Source organism: Theropithecus gelada, chromosome 4 (assembly GCF_003255815.1).
Source record: "Theropithecus gelada isolate Dixy chromosome 4, Tgel_1.0, whole genome shotgun sequence".
NCBI lineage: Eukaryota > Metazoa > Chordata > Mammalia > Primates > Cercopithecidae > Theropithecus > Theropithecus gelada.
Window position 1 is genome coordinate 18,664,339 of NC_037671.1, and position 20,939 is coordinate 18,685,277.

General features: G+C 36.7%; 1 protein-coding gene across 5 annotated transcripts in view; it reads right to left on the bottom strand.

The window, feature by feature from the left end:
• Positions 1–20,939, bottom strand: part of DTNBP1 (dystrobrevin binding protein 1) — a 150,354-nt gene that overhangs the window by 121,489 nt on the left and 7,926 nt on the right. For 2 of the 5 annotated variants that reach the window (XM_025384370.1, XM_025384368.1), the window contains exons 2-3: positions 17,522–17,575; positions 3,152–3,212 (exon numbers count right to left, since the gene is read on the bottom strand). In XM_025384370.1, coding sequence (XP_025240155.1) covers positions 3,152–3,212; positions 17,522–17,575 — 115 coding nt within the window. Of the gene's footprint in view, positions 1–3,151; positions 3,213–16,757; positions 16,854–17,521; positions 17,576–20,939 lie in introns of all 5 variants that reach the window. The other 3 variants (XM_025384369.1, XM_025384372.1, XM_025384371.1) reach the window with 3 other exon arrangements.

Below are 20,939 nucleotides of genomic sequence, written 5' to 3' on the forward strand. Positions count from 1 at the left end.
AAAGTGCTGGGATTACAGGCGTGAGCCACCGCACCCAACCACTTTCTATTTTTTTTGTGTGTGGTTACCCCTGAAATTCTGCCCTCCATATTTAACTTTTAAAAGTGAGGTTAATCAATATTGATATATTTCCCCCAAATAATACAAAAGTCTTAGAATGCCTGAACACTGATAATCTGCCTTCCATCTTACATGCTTTGTTATCTAGCATTATTATTCTATCATTTTAACCCCACAAATTAGACAACTGATATATATGTCCCCACTGTTTGTTTAGATTTATCTATGTTTACCATTTTCTCTGCTCACTATTTCTTCCTACATCTCAGACCCATCTTCTAAAATTAGTTTCCTTTTTTCCTGAATTACGTTCTTTAGTAGTTCTTTTATTGGACGATTACTGACAGAAAAATCTGTTTTTATCTGAGTATGTCTTGCTTTTACTCTAATTCTTGACAACAGTTTGAAAAGTGTGCTGTGGAACTCATTCATTTATAAGTGATCTGTCTTCTCTCTAGTTATTTTAAGATCTTCTCCTCTCCTTTAGGATTCTGTAGTTTTTGTTGTTGTTGTTGTTGTTTTAGACAGAGTCTTGCTGTTGCCCAGGCTGGAGTGCAGTGGCATGATCTCGGCTCACTGTAACCTCCACCTCCCCAGCTCAAGATATTCTCCTACCTCAGCCTCCTGAGTAGGTGGGACTACATGCTACCATGCTCAGCTAATTTTTGTATTTTTAGGAGAGACAGGGTTTCACCATGTTGGCCAGGCTGGTCTTAAACTCCTGACTTCAGGTGATCCACCCACCTTGGCCTACCAAAGTGCTGGGATTACAGGTGTGAGCCACTGTGCCCAACTGGGTTCTGTAGCTTCAGCATGAGGTGTCTAGGAATGGATTATTATATTGTTGTTTGTTGTATCTTCTGGATCTGAGGATTTGCACATCTCATTTATGGAAAATTCTCAGACATTTTTCTTTTCCTACATTGTCTTTCCCTCATGCTCTTTCTAGAACTGTCTAGATTTACTGGATATGTTGGGCTAACTCATACAAAACTGCAATTTTACAGATCAAAATTCATCAAATATTAGCAATCTCACCTGGTTCAACCTAAAGACATTGTTATAGGTGTTCTCTGCCTATCAATTCCTCTTTCATATTTTCCATTTTCTTTCTGAGATCCTTGCCGTGTACTCTTTGACTCTCTCTTCTACTTCACTCTTTCTTTCTTCGGCTGCCTCAAATTGCCGTTGAGCACATCTTTTGGGTTTGTAATTTCAATGACTTTAAAATATTTCATAGTGCCTTCTTCCTTACTCATGTTTAAGTCCATCTCTTATCTCTCGAAAGATTTTATATATAACTACCTAACAGTCAATGTTCAATAGTGCAGTACGTACAGTCCTTTGTGAGTCTAAATCTCACTCTTTGGTTCTGGTGACTCAAACTTTTGGTGTTTTACTTGTGTGCTTGCTAATATTTTGAGGACAGGGAGCCTGATTTAATCTGTGGAAATCTGAGGGACCTACGTTAACACCGTTTCATCCATGGAGAATTTGCATTTGTTTTTGTTGGGTGTCAATTTTTTTTTTTTTTCAGACAGAGTTTCACTCTGTCGCCCAGGCTGGAGTGCAGTGGCGCAACCTCAGCTCACAGTAACCTCCGCCTCTCAGGTTGAAGCGATTCTTCTGCCTCAACCTCCTGAGTAGTTGGGATTACAGGCATGCGCCACCATGCCCGGCTAAGTTTTGTATTTTTATTAGAGATGGGGTTTCACCATGTTGGCCAGGCTGGTCTCGAACTCCCGACCTCAGGTGATCCACCCGCCTCGGCCTCCCAAAGTGCTGGGATTACAGGTGTGAGCCACTGTGCCCGGCCAACTTTTTTATTTCTTAACTTAGAGGTTCCTTGATCATGCAGGAAATATAACTTAGAACCCCATACTCCTATGAAGCCAATACCATGGTAACAAATCAAGAAAGGAGGCTATGCCAACTTGTTAGGAAGACAGACAAGTTTCCTTGTTGACTCCTTTAGCCAATAGGTACATTTTTTTCCCCAGCTTAAGCTTTCACCGAGGGGATATAGCCACCTCAAAGTCCAAAGAGCTTTATCAAAAGTCTCAGATTCAGATCCCCACAAAGTCTCCTACTCCCACAAATCTCCAAAGCTTTTGTTTTAGTATTTTGATCCCAACTGCCATGTTTTGTTTTGTTGTTTTAATGACTCTGATTTAAGTTCCCTGTTCTGTTTTGTTGTGTTGTTGGCCCTTTATGTTTCCCTTAATTTTTGTGAGCTTAATATATATTAAAGAACTTTTTAAAAACATATCCAACATTTAAGTATTTCACAGCTGTAGGGCTTTTCAAAGTATCTATTCTGCCTTACTATCAGAAACCTACATTTTCTTCTTCTCAGTAAGTTCTAAGAGAAATGCTAGTGTCTACATTTCATCATACATATTCCTGTGTTGTATATAATTATTACAGCTTCACTAATTTAGGTAAATGGTAAAGATAATCAGTCTAAATTTATTTAAAGTCAGAATTACAGAAATCATTTCAGAAAAAAATGAAGTTTGATTGACATCAACAACACCGAGGAGAGTATTTGATCTTGGCTAAGTACGTTTACCAAGTCATTTAAATTACAAGACACTAGCGCTTAAAAATACTTTGTTCTTCTAAGTGAACTGAGGATGACCCCTGAAATTTTTGTATTTATTTGTTAGGCAAATTAATAATTTTGGATAGACTGAGCAAAGTTAAGTTTTTTTGACCAAATAATAAGGAATTCTTAAATAGTGTGGAAAGAAACGTCTTATAAAGGGTAGAAAAAGATGTCTTATAATTTACATATATTGCAAATTCATCAGACTAAAATTCAGAGCATTATATCTACATAAAACATGTATTTACCTGTCCTTAGAATAAAAGTTATAAACCCTCTAGTTCAACTAAACTAAATTACTTGACAGAGAAATGATAAAAAGGTGCTTTATTCAGGGAGTTTCATAATCAACAACTAGATTCAATTTCAGATATCCTGCAAAACATTTTGACACAAACAATTATAAATTCAATTTTTAAAAAATGCCATTTAGCACTGAAAAAGGAAAGTTTGTCACGAGTATAAGATTAGCCAATTCTTTACCTCTCCAGCACTTGCACATTCTTTGGCTCTTCTGTGAAGTGCAGCCCATGTATCCTCATACCTAAAAAAAAAAGCAAAAAAATAATTTGAAATGCAAACCACACATTAAAAGGAAATACTATCTAAAGATGAATGTGGAATATCCTACGGTGCTAGAAAGGAAACACTCAAAAAATAATGGGGACATGTTGCAAGGACACATACGTCAACTTGATGGAGCTTCCAGTGGCCAAATCTGTGACAATTTGAGCAACAAAATACATAATGGTAGTAATGGATTATAACTCAAAGAATAAAACAAATATCCCTGAATCCATGGTGATGTAAATAATTGAATAAATAAATTAATGAGAAAGAAGAGAAAAACTTTTCCTTATAATAGAAACACAATTAGTAATTTTTTGTGTGTTTTTTGAGACGGAGTTTTACTCTGTCACCCAGGTTGGAGTGCAGTGGTGTGATCTCGGCTCACTGCAACCTCCATCTCCCGAGTTCAAGCAATTCTCCTGTCTCAGCCTCCCGAGTAGCTGGGATTACAGGTGCATGCCATCACGCCTGGCTAATTTTTGTATTTTTAGTAGCGACAGGATTTCACCACATTGGCCAGGCTGCTCTCGAACTCCTGACCTCAAGTGATCTGCCTGCCTCGGCCTCCCAAAGCGCTGGGATTACAAGTGTGAGCCACCGCGCCCAGCCCCAATTAGTAATTTTAAAAGAAATTATGAGGAAAAGAAAAACTCTAATTGGTAAACACAATAGTAATAATTGTTTTAAAAAGAATTTTAATGGATGATAAAATTAGTGGGTAAAAGCACAAAAAGAAATAGGATATTTACACAGTCTCAAATTATCTCCCCATAGGATAATCATTAACTAAAAGTGAGAAAACAGTGTTAACTGAGGAGAAACCTGGCAGATACATCCTTAATAAAGTGATCAAAATTAATGTCAACAGTAATGAGACACATCAACATTATGTGACTCCTGATGTGATGCACTGGGAAGGATATAATATTACTCTTCTGGTATTCTTGCCAAAACAGTACTAACTTACAGTTAATTACAAGGAAATAGAAAAATCCAAATTTATAGACATTTTGAAACATAATTGGCCAGTACTTTTTTTTTTTTTTTTTTTTGAGACAGGGTCTCACTCTGTCACCCAGGCTGGAGTGGTGTGATCACCCAGGCTGGAGTGGTTGAGCTCACTGCAGACTCAACCTCTTGGACTCAAATGATCCAGCCACCTCAGTCTCCCAAAGTGATGAAATTACAGACATGAGCTACACTATGCCCAGCCTTGGCAAGTACTCTTCGAAAGTATTGAGGTCATGAAAGACAAAGACTAAAGAATTGTTCCATGTTAAAGACGACGATGGAGACATTTTGACTAAATATGATGTGTGATCCTGGATTGGATCCTAGTCCAGAAAAAAGGGCACTGCTGGGATAATTGATGGAATTTGAATAAGGCCTATGGATTAAAGTACTTACTAATGTTAATTTTCTGGTTTGATCATTGTACTGTGGTTATATGAAATGTTAACATTGGGAAAGCTGAAATTGCTTGTTCTATTTTTGCAATTTTTTTGTAAACCTGAAATTATTTCAAAATGAGAAGTTAAAAAATAAAACTTCTAAACTACGATTCATTTGATTGCTGATGTAAAACCTGAATTCCCAATCTAAAATTCTAGCTATCCAGCCAATATTTCTCCAAACAGGAATACATATTTAATGAGTTCATATTGCCTCCCCTCATAGTCAGATTCACAATTTTTCTATTGAATTTAAGTAGGAAAATCAATCTGAATAATCCAGGTGATACTAGAGTCTACATGTGACGAAAATTAAGGTGGAAGGTCACAAAAATAATACAGTCCTGCTGTCATGTTGAATAACAGAAAGCTAGATTTTCTTGGATGTATAAGATTATGTAAGTATCAATTAAAATCAACAAGTATTTACTGAATGCCAAGCACTGTTAGGCACCAGAACTGCTGAGATAAATTTTACTTTTGCATCTTTGTTGTCCTGGTACTTAGCACAGAACCTAACACAGAAGAGACACATTAAATGTCTGTTGAGTAAAGAAACAAACTAATTATAAAATGAAAATTTAGGACTTCGTGGTAAAATTTTCTATCATTTTCTTAACTCAGTGGGAAAGAGAAAATTAATCCTTACTTGCCAAATTTAGACTCCAGATCGTTCTTTTCATAATATCTATTTCCTTTTCTCCCCATTATTATGTATGCTTTTCACATCCATCTTGCCATTACACAACACCCTCCCTCATTTCTACTTTCCTAGTTCAGCAACTAGTTCATTCATGACTTTCCTACCGTTTTCAGCATTCTCTAAACCTAGACTACCCCAACCATTCAAGTTCTCTGCTCTACTTTTATGCCATGAAGCAGTTTGAAGAAATGCATTAAATCCATTACAATGCATGCTATCCAACCTCCCATGGGCCTTCGCTGCCAATCAGCACGTAAAAAAAAAAAAATTTATTGCTATTAGATTGTTCCCTGAAGTACACACAGCGGGTATTACACATCTCATGCCGCCTTGAAACTTACCCCATCCAATCACTTTCAACAGACATATGAACTTACTCCATTTTACTGAGATAAAGACACCGGATGTAAACTTCCATTTTTCTGTGTTCAAACTCAAACATCTTTAAAAATCACAAGTCAATGATGACGAAATGAAGAAGCCACATTCATAATGTGTAATTCTCACATTCAAATCGTTATTGAATATAGTCTATGTATACTATGGGAAGACTTGTGGAAGAGTTCACAGTACAGTTAGGAAGATGAACACACATGTAAATAATTACCTTACTTGGTAGACAAAGGAAAGGGCTAATTATATAGCATTAGAGCCATAGGAACATAGGAAAGTAACTGTAGACTGTGTTGTACTACACTCTTTGAAACATTATGATTTAGGAAATAGAAGATGTCAGAGTAAGAAGCATCTAGAATCTGTCACCCTACCTAGACCACAATCACATTGGCAGAATCTGTCTGATGTAACTATTTTGGGACTCTAGAATCTATTAAAGGCTTGCAACTTCCAGGGGAAGGTCTGGAGGGTAAATTGAGGTTCATTTCAGTTGACTTCAGGTTTTAGCACAATGGCAGCTACTAATCCACCACCCCAACCCCTGGACAGGCAGCCACGCACTTGTTCCTGAAGTAGCTTATACATGGCTTATGAAAGTCAAGGTGGGCCAATAAGGACCCTGTGCTCCAAACATCAGGGAGTCTGTGCTCTGATCACAATTGCTGCTTCTAATCAGGGAGATGCAGACACAGAGGCAGCTACTGTTGAAAACCCCTCCTGCTCTGGCTAGCAATTTTCAGAGGATTTAAAAGGCCAACGTCTGGTTTTGTCCCCTTTCTTTGTTCTCTTTTCCCTTTTGGAGAGCCAGACACTTAAAGACTAGGACATTCAACAACAGAAGAAATTGTTTTTTGTTTTGTGGTGTGTGTGTGTTTTTTTGTTTTTTTTTTTTTTTTTTGTCCCAAGATGGCTTACTAGGGACATCAAAAGCCAGTTTTTCTCAAAAAATACATAGAAGTTACTGGTGAGTGGACAAATTCTAGACAGAAAACTGAGGGAAGGGAGGCAGGACCTGTCAGAGTGCCCATGGGAAGAAGCTGGGGTGCAGAAAAGGAAAGCAGCAAGAGTCTGGCAGAGATCGACCCTCAAGGACCTTGGAGCCCTGTGGAAAGGGTAGGTGGGAGTAGTTCTCTGCTCCCCTGAGTCCTCCAACCATCTCCTGACCAACAAACTGTTGGAGAGTGCTCCTCTGCCCTTGTGACCCAGAGCAACACTATTGGTGGCAATTTGAAAACCTCCTGGGGCTGGAGAATCTGGTGGCCAACTCGTGTGTACAGGCGTGTCCACACTCCCCTCAGGTGCCAGATACCATACTCGTCGCGCACTGGCGGTGGGATGCTGCCCTGCCCAGGGATTCTCTGCCCTTGAGTCACCACACCACCAGATTCCCTGCAAACACACCCAACAAACCACTCTAACTTTGGCAAGCACAGGGAACCAGCAGTTCCCCAGGTAACTGTGAGATCTCTGGAGATCTAACCCCCTGCATGGGCCATCCCTAAGTGGAAGAGAGTGCAGCCCACCAAAAGCACCCCACGGGACAAAGGAAATGCAGGCACAGTGCCAACCACTGCAAGAGGCACTATCATCACCCAGGAATGGATGTGGGGAAGGGGTCATCTCCTGCATCCCCCTACACTGTTGCTGATGTAGCAGTGTTCTCCCTGCCAGGGGCCAGTACATGCACTTGGACACACAACATTATTTCATGCTTCTCGTGGCGGCTCTACTTCTACTGAAAGTGAGCCCTGCACAGCTCAAGCTTTCAGGAAGAGTGGGGCCCAACTCCCCTTCCCTACACAGAGTAGTAACATCCCGACAAGTGAAGACAAGTTACAGAGCTGCCTGCTCCCATCTGGAGGAAGAGACTCTCCCTGAGCCCATTTTGGTGGCAGCCTTCAGAGGAGTGAACCCGCAACCCGCAGACAGGAACCAAAGGAAAAACTCTTTATGAAATGAAGGTTGGGAGCCTTGTGATGGGGGCATGATAGGAAGTGGATCACGTTCTTGCCAGCACAGGATGAGGAGTGGGTGTACCCACCCACCTTCTCCCCCAAGACGTCAGCACACCCCACTGGACCTCTTCCCGCCACCATCCCCTGCCCGCTCAGGGCAGGTGCTTCCACCCAACACCAGCCTACCTGCCAGCTCTTACTCTTAAGTGCCATCTACTGGACTGCAACCCGAACTGCGTCACCAAATAAAAATCTGCTACAAAAAGGGCTTAGTGCTAGTCCACAAGATGAGCCCCCTGGGATCTCCACACCCTCAGTTCCACAGGAGATAAGGTGTTAGGTGTCAGCTCTTAGAGCCAATTCATCACTACAATAAGCATCATCTGAGAAAGCCACTGCATAGAAGCTATCCATAACCAAGGAACCCATATAGCATTTTGGCTCTCTGGAAGCACCCGGAAACAAAGGCAAATGATAATACACAACATATACCACAGTCATACCCTTAAGGAAAGAAAAAAAAAGTCACATCCAAATGATGGCAAAGTCAAAATAAAAAGAGACAGCTTCCTCAAATGAGAAGGAATCAGTGTAAGAACTCTGGCAGTACAAAAAGCCAGAGTGTTCTGGCACCTCAAAGGATCACATTAGCTCTCTAGCAATGGATCCTAACCAGACTGAAATGTATAGGATGGCAGATAAAGAATTAAAAATATGTATTGCAACTAAACTCAACAAGATTCAAGAAAAAAGTTGAAATCCAATACAAAGAAACCAGAAAACTGACTCAGCATATGATAGACAAGATAGCTATATTAAGAGAGAAACAAATAGAACTGCTCGAATTCTAAAATTTACTAAAGGAATTTTAAAATATAGTTAATAGGCTAGACAAAGCAGAAGAAAGAATTACAGAGCTTGTAGACCAGTCATTCAAATTAACCAAGTCAGACAAAAATAAAGAAAATGGAATTTCTAAAAAATGAACAAAGCCTTCAAGAAATATGTGATCATGTAAAACAAACAAACCTTTCACTTACTAGCATTCCTGAGAGAGAAGAAAAAGTAAGCAACTTGGAAAACATATTTGAGGGAATAATCCAGGAAAATCTCCCCAATCTTGATAGAGAAGTTGAAATCTAGAATCAAGAAATTCAGAGACTCCTGTGAGATATCACATAAGATGACATCCCCAAGACATATAGTCATCAGACTAAGGTCAACATGAAAGCAAAAATCATAAAGAAAGCTAGACAAAAGGGCCATATTACCTATAGAGGAAAACCCATCAGGCTAACAGTGGACTTCTCAGCTGAAGCTTTACACTCAGAAGAGACTGGGGGCCTATTTTTAGCCTCCTTAAAAAAAAAAAAATTGCCAGCCAAGAATTTTATATCCTGTTCATCTAAGCTTCATAAACAAAGAAGAAATGAAATCTTTCCCAGACAAGCAAACACAAAGGGAATTTATCACCATCAGACTGGACCTACAGGAAATGCTCAACGGAGTTCTAAACATGGAAATGAAAGAATGATATCTGCTACCATAAAAGCACACATAAGTACAAAGCTCAGACCCTACAAAGCAATCACACAATCAAGATTACAAAGCAACTAGCTAACAACACTATTAAAGGAACAAAACTTCACATATCAATATTAACCTTGAAAGGAAACAGCCTAAATCCCCCACTTAAAAGATACATAGTGGCAAGTTGGATTAAAAAAACAAGATCCAACCTCTGCTACTTTCAAGACACTTATCTCACATGTAATGACACCCATAGGCTCAGAATAAAGGGATGGAAAATGGAAATGGAAAACAAAAAAGAGCAGAGGTTGCTACTCTTGTATCAGATAAAAACAACTTTAAACCAAGAACAGTAAAAAAAAAAAAAAAAAGAAGGGTACAACATAATGATAAAGAGCTCGATTCAATATGAAGTTATCGTATCCTAAATACATATGTACGCAACATCGCAGGATCCAGATTTATAAAATACTACTAGAACCTAAAAAAAGAGATAGCCATACAATAACAGTGGGGGACTTCAACACCCTACCAGCAGCACTAGACAGATCACGGCACAAAACTAACAAAGATTTGCACATAAATTAGACTGTCAACCTAATGGACCTAATGGACATCTACAGACTACTCCACCCAACTACCACAATATATACATTCTTCTCATCTGTGCATTGAACAGTCTGTAAAATTGACCACATGCTCAACCATAAGCAGGTCCCAATAAATTCAAAACAATCAAAATCATATCAAGCATCTTCTCAGACCACAGTGGAATAAAATCAAAATAAATACCAAGAGGAACCCTAAGAACCACACAAATACATGGAAACTAAACAACCTGCTCCTGAATGACTTCTGGGTAAACAATGAAATTAAGGCAGAGATCAAAAAAATTAATTGAATCAAATGAAAATAAACACACAACATACCAAAACCTCTGAGATACAGCAAAAGCAGTATTAAGAAGAAAATTTACAGTGCTCAATGCCTACACCAAAACACACAAAGATCTCAAATTAACAACCTAACACCACACTTAAAAGAACTAGAAAGACAAGAATTAAACCCAAAGCTAGCAGAAGAAATAATTATGATCAGAGCAGAACTAAATGAAATAGAGACCAAAAAACCATACAAAGTATCAACAACACAAAAAGTTGATTATTTGAAAAGATAAACAAGATTGACAGACTGCTGGCTAGATTAACCAAGAAAAAAAGGAAAGATTCAAATAAGCACTATCAGAAATGACAAAAATGACATAACTGACACCACAGAAAGACAAAAGATCAGAGACTACCAATAACATCTCTATGTGCACAAATTAGAAGACCTAGAGGAAACAGATTAATTCCAGAAACACATCACCTTCCCGAATGAACCAGAAAGAAATTGAAATTCTGAACAGACCAATAACAAGTTACAAAATTCAATCAGTAATAATAAAAAAAAAAAATCTACCAACCAAAAAAAGCCCTAGATCAGATGGATTTACAGCTAAATTCCACCAGATATGCAAAGAACTGGTACCGATCTTAGTGAAACTATTCCAAAAAACAGAAGAGTGGGGATTTCTCCTTCACCTCATTCTATGCAACTAGTATTATTCTGATTCTAAAACCGAGCAATGACATAACAAAAAAGGAAAACTACAGGTCAACATCCCTGATAAACACAGACACAGAAATCCTCAACAAAATGCTATCAAACCAAATCCAACAGCACATCCAAGAGACAGTTCACCATGATCAAGTGGGTTTTATCCCTGGGATGCAAGGATAGTTCAACAAACACAAATCAATAAATGTGATTTACCACATAAACAGAGTTAAAAGCAAAAATAACATGATCTCAATAGACACAGAAAAGGCATTTGATAAAATTCAAAATCCCTTCATAATGAAAATCCTCAACAAACAAGGCATCGAAAGGAACATACCTGAAAATAATAAGAACCATATATGACAAACCCACAGCCAACATAATACTGAACAGGCAATAGTTGAAAGCATTCCCCCTAAGAACTGGAACAAGACAAGGATGTCCACTCCCACCACTCCTATTCAACATAATACTGGAAGTCCTAGCTGGAGCAATCAAGCATGAGAAAGAAATATAAGGTATCTAAATAGGAAAAGATGAAGACAAATTAATTATCTGTTTGCTGACAACATGACTATATATCCAGAAAACCCTAAAGAATCCTCCAAAAGACTCATAGACCTGATAAATAACTTCAGTAACTTTTCAGCATACAGAAGCAATGTACAAAAATCCATAGCATCAACTCATTTGAGAAACTAAAAAATAAAAATTAAAAAATAAAAATAAAATCACAGCATTTTTACATACCAACAACATTCAATCTGAGAACCAGATCAAGAACTCAATCTCATTTACAACAGATACACACACACACACACACACATACATATACAAATACAATACCTAGTATATATAACCAAGGAAGTGAAAGATCTCTACAAAGAGAACTGTAAGACACTGATGAAAGAAATCATAGATGATACAAATGGAAAAACATTCCATGCTCATGGATTAGAAGAATCGGTATCATTAAAATGACCACATTACCCAAAGCAATCTACAGATTCAATGCAATTCCCATCAAATTACCAATGTCATTTTCCACAAAATCAGAAATAAAAAATCTAAAATTCATATGGAACCAAAAAAAGAGCCTGAATAGCCAAAGCAAACCAAAGCAAAAAGAACAAACTTAGAAGCATCACATTACCTGACTTCAAACCATACTACAAGGCTATAGTAACCAAAACATCATAGTACTAGTATAAAAATAGACACACAGATCAATGGAACAGGACAGAGAACCCAGAAATAAAGTCACACAGCTACAACTAACTGATCTTCAACAACGTCAACAAAAATAAACAATGGGGAAAGGACATCCTAGTCAATAAATGGCGCAAGGAAAACTGGCTAGCCATTTATGGATGAACAAAACTGGACCCCTACCTCTTACCATTTACAAAATTAGCTCAAGATTAAAGACTTACGTGTAAGACCTCAAAGTATAAAAACTCTAGAAGAAAACCCAGAAAAAAACCCTTCTGGGCACTGGCCTCAGCAAAGAATTTATGACTAAGACCTCAAAAACAACTGCGACAAAAATTGACAAATGCGGCTTAAACTAAACAGCTTCTGCACAGCAAAAGAAACAACACAATAAACAGACAACCTACAGAATGAGAGAAAGTATTTGCAAACTATGCATCCAACAAAAGATTAATATCCAGAATCTATAAGGAACTTAAAACAAATGAACAAGAAAAAACCCCATTAAAAAGTGAGCAAAGGATATGAATAGACTCTTCTCAAATGAAGACATATGAGCAGCCAACAAAGATGAAAAAAATGCTCAACATCACTAATAATCAGAGCAATGCAAATTAAAACCACAATGAGATACACACAATCTCATGCCAGTCAGAGGTGAAAAATGATACAGGAACAAAATGATAACATCAATACCGTTACCATTTATATCTACCAGTGGTAGATATAAAACAGAAAGGAACCAATAAGAAATTCTGGAGATTAAAAGTCTAATAACTGAAATGAACAATTCACTGGAGGAGATCCAAAGCACATTTGAGGAGAAGAAAGAATCAACATGATTGAAGATAAAACAATTTAAATTATCAAAATTAACAAATGTTTATCTAGATTGACTAAGAAAAAAAAAGATTCAAGTTACTAAAACTATAATGAAGTGGGACTATTACTATGAATCTTACAGAAATAAAAAGGATTATAAGAGAGTGCTATGAACAATGTATGCTAACAAACTGGATAACCTAGCTGAAGTGGACAAATTCCCACAAACACAAAACATACCAAGACTGAATCCTGAAGAAATGGGAAATTTAATTAGTAATAAAAAACCTCAAGATGAAAAACCCTGGACTTGATTGCTTCACTGGTGAATTCTACCAAACATTTAAAAAAGAACCAACATCAACCATTCTGAAATTCTTTTAAAAAAGAAAATGAAGAGGAAGGAATAAATCCTAAGTCATTCTATAAGCCAGCATTACTCTGATACCAAAGCCAAAGGTATACAAGAAAAGGAAACTACAGACCAATACTGCTTAAGAATACTAACGCAAAAATCCTCAACAAAATACTGGCAAACTAAATTCTGCAGCATGTTAAAAACATGATACACAATTTCCAAGTGGAATTTATTCCTGGAATGCAAGAATGGCTCAAAATATGAAAATCTGTCAATGTAATAATATACCAGATTGGTAGAACGAAAGGAAAAAAACACATGGTCATCCTAATTCAAGCAGAAAAATTATTTTAAAAAATTCAACATCCTTTCATGATAAAAACATTAAAACTAGAAGTAGAAGGGAACAATATCAACATAATAAAAATTCATAGTTGACATTATACTCAATGTTGAAGGACTGAAAGCTTTTCCTGTAAGATCAGGATCAAGAGAAGGAACAAGACAAGGATGCCTGCTCTTTCCACTTCGACTCAACACAGTACTGGATGGTCTAGCCAGAGCAATTAGGCAAGGAAAAGAAATAAAAGGCATTCAAATTGGAATGAATGAAGTAAAATGATCTCTATTCATAAATGATATGATCTTATATGCAGAAAACCCTGAAAGTTCCACACAAAAAACTATCAGGATAAAGGAACTCAGCAAAGTACGATACTAAACCAACACACAAGTCAGTTGTTTCTATGTACTACCAATAAATAATTCAAAAAAGCAATTAAGAAAACAATTTCATATGTGATAGCAACAAAAAAAAATACTTGGGAATTAACAAAGATGATGAAAGACTCACACAATGAAAACTACAAAACAATATTGAAAGAAATTAAAGAAGACATCAATAAATAGAAAAAGCACTCCATGTTAATGGATTAGAATACTTAACATTGTTATCTGTAATAAGCAAAATGACCACAGATTCAATTTAATCCCAATCGAAATCCCAATGACGTTCTTTGCAAACAACAGAAAATACATCTTAAAATTCATATGAAATCTCAAATGACCTTCAACAGCCAAAACAATCTTGACAAGAAAAACTCTTAGAAGAAAACACAGGGGAAAATCCTCACACTCATTAGAGTAGCTATAATAAAAAACAAGAAAATAGCGAGCATTGGTGAGGATAGGAAGAAATTAGAACCTTTATACAATACTGATGGGAAAGTAAAATGATACAGTCACTATGGAAAACAGTATGGTGTTTCCAGAAAGAATAAAACACAGAATTACCATATGATCCAATAATTCTACAGCTGGGTATATACCCAAAGGAACTGAAAGCAAGGTGCCAAAAAGATACTTGTCACTCATGTTCCTAGCAGCATTATTTAGAACAGCCAAAAAGTGGAAGCAACTCAAGTGTCCATCAACAGATGAATAAACAAAATATGGTACATACTTACAACAGAACATTCAGCTTTTCAAAGAAAGAAAATTCTGACACATGCTACAACATAAACTTTGAAAATATTATGGTAAATGAAATAAGCTGGTCACACACAAAAGTACTTTATATGATGTTCCTAGAATAGTCAAATTCACAGAGAAAGAAAATAGAATGATGGTTGCCTGGGATGGAGAGGAGGGAGTAGAAATGAGAGTTGTTGGTTAATAGGTACAGAGTTTCCATTTTGCAAGACGGAAAGAGTTTTTGGGATTGGATGCACAACCATGTGAATGTACTCAGCACTACTCAATTTAAGAATGGTTAAGACAAATTTTATGTTATGTATACTGCATTTTTAAAATTAATAGGATTTAAATATTTGCTATTTAAAATGGTCTTTCCCACATTCAATTTTTGTTCCAACGGGAAAAGACTGTTTCAGTGCAATGTACGGACCCATTATTGAAACCCTCCTATAGATGTAAATTTTCCACATTGACTCCCAAAATGCAACGCCATCCCCAAAAAAATACCACACAAAAAATCGATAGCTCTAACATAAATTTTTCAGTAAAATGAAGCTATTTCAACTAAGTTTCTAGAGAGAAAATAAAGATAAAATGTAAATAGTAAACAATACGTTACTGATTAATTTGTACTACACTGCCTTTCATGTTCATTTCTGTTCTTCACGCAACAAAACAAAGGAAGAAAATATCATATTAAGTACTTTTCACTTCAGAGAAGGAAAATCTCTAGATTTAGCAACCATAAAAAGAAACCCAATGAAGAACCAGAAAGGAGAAAGGAAAATGTAGGTATTAGAGATTGTGTCATAACAAATACAGATAAGGAAAAGCAGTACACCCTCTCCCACATACATCTTTACCACACACATCCGTCAAATGGCACATTAGTAAGCACAGAACTATGTATAACGACATGCTTTAACCATATACTGTATTTATTTATTTAGTTAGTTATTTAGTTATTGAGATGGAGTTTCGCTCTTGTTGCCCAGGCTGGAGAATAATGGTACGATCTTAGCTCACCGCAACCTCTGCCGAGATGACGCCATGGCACTCCAGTGATTCTCCTGCCTCGGAAGAGATTCTCCTGCCTCAGCCCCCTGAGTAGCTAGGATTACAGGCACGCACCACCAGGCCCAGCTAATTTTTGTATCTTTAGTAAGAGATAGGGTTTCACTATGTTGGCCAGGCTGGTCTCAAACTCCTGACCTCAAGTGATCTGCCTGCCTCAACTTCCCAAAGCGCTGGGATTACAGGCATGAGCAACTGTGACCTCATTGTAGTTTTGATTTGCATTTCCCTGAAGACTAACAATGTTGAGCATCTTTCCATGTGCTTATTGGTCATTTGCATATCTTCTTTTGAGAAATGTCTATTCAAATTTTTGTCTATTTCTTCATGGGGTTATTTGTCTTTTTATTAAGTTATCAAAGTTCTTTATATATTCTGGATACATGTCGTTCCTCGTATATATGATCTGCAAATATTTTCTCACATTCTATGTTTTGTCACTTCACTGTCTTGATGGCGTTGATGCACAAAAGTATTTAATTTTGACCAAGTCCATTGTGTCTAATTTTTATCTTCTTTGTGCTTTTGATGTTATATCTAAAAAGACCACATATTTTAATATTAACCTCCACGTCAATGAAAGAATGGACTGGAAAAAGAAATGACATTAAGAATCAAAGTGAAAAAACAAAATTATCAGGGCCTGAAATCCAGAATCATTTTTCTTGTAACAAAGAAGCGATACATATTATCAATAAACATAGTAAAGTATTGACTTGTAAATACCATACTGATCTGTCTGCTCAAAGTTTGAATGGACTTTGTACTAATGAGTGAAAAGTGAAAGCTTTCAAGGAAAATAATACACAAATAATTTCCAATCACTGCATTAAGGTAAAATTTAGCTATTTTAAGGTTTTTAACCTATAAAAGTAAAAGATATTTTTGGTCAGTAAAACAGTCAGAAGTATAACCTTCCTCTACAAATGAAAACACTTACCTGCTAAGTAATTCTAATCCAGCAGAGTACTTTGGCAAAAATGGAACAGTCCTGCCCAAAAGAAACACTTATTAAAACTGTTCTTGATTTAGCCAACTGAAAAAAAAAAAAAAAAGGTACATACAAGAATTTTGACATTGTCAATTGTAATATATTTTAAAATCACTAATGACAATTATTAAACTTTTAGAGAAATGTGTTTTATTTCAGAGTTAATGTACTGTAACACACTATCAACCATCATTTTGCCCCAGAGATTGTCTTCAGCATACAATACAATAAATGATTTAATATAATGTTGGATAAGAACAAATACATAAGATCAAAGTTCATCTCTAGGCTGAAATCTGGTCACACACTTTACTTTATTTAAAAAATGGACAAACAGCACAATCCTGGTGTTTTCATATAAAACAGGTAACACAGCTAACTCCATTTGCCAAGTAGTATTTCATTATTAATTTGCTTTTCAATAATTCAGGACTTTTAATTTTGCTCTTACACAAATTAAAAATGACTAATTTTCATCAAATAATAATCACTGATTGTCAGAGTAAAACAATTATACTTTATCATTTTTTCAACCATTTCACAATTTTACTGGAAAATTTTCCGTTACAAAATTTAGAAAGAACCAATAAATTATTCTGTAGTCAGATGCACTCAACAAATCTAAGGTTCATTAATATAATTACACAATTACGAACGCAACCAAACATATGAAATTTAAGTCACAGTAACTTAAAATCTTAGCACAAGCTTACCTGGGTTTGCTTTTCACTTTTGCTTCTCTTGACTTGTCACTTAAAGTCTTCAGCCTATAATTCAATATAAAATATAATATTTTTACAAGTCAAGAGATGATGATGATGATGATGATGATGATGATTATTATTATTATTAGAGACAAGGTCTCACTCTGTTGCCCAGGCTGGAGTGCAGTGACATGTACATGACTCACTGCAGCCTCAACCTCCTGGGCCCAAGTGATCCTCCCACCTCATCCTCCTGAGTAGCTGGGACTATAGTCACCTGCCACTACGTCTGGGTAATTTCTTTTTTTATTTTGTGGAGATAGAGTCTTGCTATGTTGCCCAAGCTGGTCTCAAACCCCTTGCCTCAAATGATCCTCCTGCCTCAGCCTCCCAAAATGCTGGGATTACAGGCATGAGCCACCTCACCCAGCCCAGAGATTTTTCAACCACAAATTTTCACATGTTAAAATTTTAGGTCAGATAAGCTACTTTTTTTTTTTTTTTAAGCAAGAATTAAGTACCTCAAAAGACAACAAATATTTGAGTGTTTACTATATGTTAGATACCACAAATGGAAAATCTGTAGCATTTTTTTTTTTTTTTAAGAGATGGTCTCACTCGGTTGCCCAGGCTAGAGTATAGCGGTGCGATTATAGCTTACTATAACCTCAAACTCTTGGGCTCAAGTAATACTCCCACCTCAGCCTCCTGGGTAACAAGGACTACAGGTATGTGCCACCAAGCCCAGCTATTTGTTTCACTTTTATTTTGGTCTCACTATGGTGCCCAGTCTGTTATCTTAACTCCTGTCCTCAAGTGATCTTCTCACCTCAGCCCCCGCAAAGAGCTGGGATTACAGGTGTGCACTACCACGCCAGGCCTTATTTTCATATTCTTACTTACCTCAAGTCCCTTTTTTAGAAACAAAGATTCCTAAATGTGATCAGACCACAGAAACATAATTTATCTGGCATCTTTAGAAAAAGTAATGTTCCACATAGGAGAAATTGATAGGTAACAAAGATATCTAAGCAGCACACTTCATTAAGTAGATGCTACCCAGGCATTCAAATCTCTTTAAGCGCCCACAGTATTTGAAATTTTAGTGGAGAAAAAGCTTTTTAAAATACATCACAAACTTCTTTCATTAAAGAGGATTTGGCATATCTCGTTTAACATTTTGGGATAACTCAGGATCAGTATTAAGAACATCATTGACTACATTTTGCAGCAAAACAGTACTCTCCCCTGATACTTCTGAGCTAGAAATGCATCTTCGTCTATTAAGCTAAAACCAATCTATGGTAGCTTTGTGTCTGTTTGGGCTCTTATGTTTACCTTTCCTAAATTTTATTTCTCTACCATTGGCCACCTGGCTGTCAGCTCTCACTCACTGCTTCTGCTAGCTATTTAACTCTAGCAGTCTCCTCCCCTCTACTTGCTGCTTTTAAATTATTACACTGGAAAACAGATAAATGGGCTAGAGCTGCATATATAGAATTAACATATTTTAAATGTAAAATATGATGTTCATAAACTATACAATTTATTTTCACTTCACTGGTCCAGTTTTACTTTATTTTGGCTGTGGACTCTGTTACAGATAACTGAGGTTGCCAATAAGTGAGAGCTATAGTATGTGGTAATATGTAAAATGAGGTATCATGTATTCATTCTTCTCAATCACTTCAACAAATATTCATTTGTAAATAGAAACTGAAAATATAGGCCATAGTACTACTGCTAGCCCCTACAAAGTCTTTGTAAAAACAGAAATAGGTGTTCCTTCCTCCAGACACTTTACTACCATCAGCCAGAAACTGTCCTAATATACAAGTTGACTCTTGCACGAATAACTCAACTATGCATTGTACAGTGTACAACCTGCACAATTATGCATGCTGATTCTGAAACAGGATTCCATCTTTTCTGTCTATAATGTCTGATTAAGCACCATATGCAGACTTCTGATAAACTGCATTTTTTTAAACCAAAAACTAGAAGGCCAAGGTCATACAAAGAGTTTCATATTACTCTATGATCTTTTTCAAAAAATAAAATATTGACAAGATCAATTCCTCTGCAACATTCAAAAGATTCAGCAATCTCTTTAATACAAAAGTAATTTGCATATCTCTCTAGCTAAGTCTAGGATATTATGTAAAAGTCTAACATAAATTTCTAAGCTTATCTTGGAAACTAGTAAATCTGGTTTAAACCAAGATTAAGCAAAAGCTAAGGAAAACAATTTTTATGGCCATGCTCTACCATTTGCACTATAAAATTTGATCAAAATACTTAGAACATCTCAGGCAAAATTATCCTAGTTATATACAGCAGTATATCATACTCAAAATGATTCTCGCATTATTTTTAGTGATTCAGGACAATTCTATACAGTTGAGGGTGAAAGGAATTCCTAAGATCCTCTTTGGACTACTCTAATTATATGATCTAGCAAATCTCTAAGTTGGTATTTCAACTATTTATTTCTAAAACAAACTTTTAATTTCTTAATTGTAATATGCCAAGTTTGGGATTCTCTTCTCTGTCCCCCCATCTCCTCCCCGCCACCCACAAAAAGAAAAGACTAGTTTGAAATGAAAGGGAAAAAGGAGTGTTACAGGAAACAGAAAGTAAAATTGTTGGAAGATTCAATAAAAGCTTTCCCATGTGGTTCCTTAACAGTCATGCTTTAAAAATTGGTCTTTAACCAAATTTCATGTGTGAAACTTATCTGATCTGGATTTGAACAAACCAACTGTAAAAAGTCATTTCTAAGAAGAAGACATCTGATTATGGACTGCATAATCGATAATATCAAAGAATTCGTGTTAATTTTATTAGCTATGATATCGGCATTGCATTTATGTAATGTGTTTCTTGTAGTGATGCAAGCTGACATATCACAGGTATAGTAGGCAAGTCTGACATTTACATTACAAATAAAGCGAGAGACAAGGCAAACATGGGAATATCTGAAAATTATTGAATCTGAGTTATTGATATATGTGGTTCATTGTGTTATTCTGTGTGTCTGTGTGTGTTTGAAACTTTGTAAAAAACAATTTTTTTTTTTTTTTTTTTTTTTTTTGAGACAGAGTCTTGCTCTGTCACCCAGGCTGGAGTGCTGTGGCCGGGTCTCAGCTCACTGCAAGCTCCGCCTCCCGGGTTCACGCCATTCTCCTGCCTCAGCCTCCCGAGTAGCTGGGACTACAGGCGCCCGCCACCTCGCCCGGCTAGTTTTTTGTATTTTTTAGTAGAGACAGGGTTTCACCGTGTTAGCCAGGATGGTCTCGATCTCCTGACCTCGTGATCCGCCCGTCTCGGCCTCCCAAAGTGCTGGGATTACAGGCTTGAGCCACCGCGCCCGGCCAAAAAACAATTTTTTTTGAGACAGGGTCTTGCTGCGTCACCTAGACTGGAG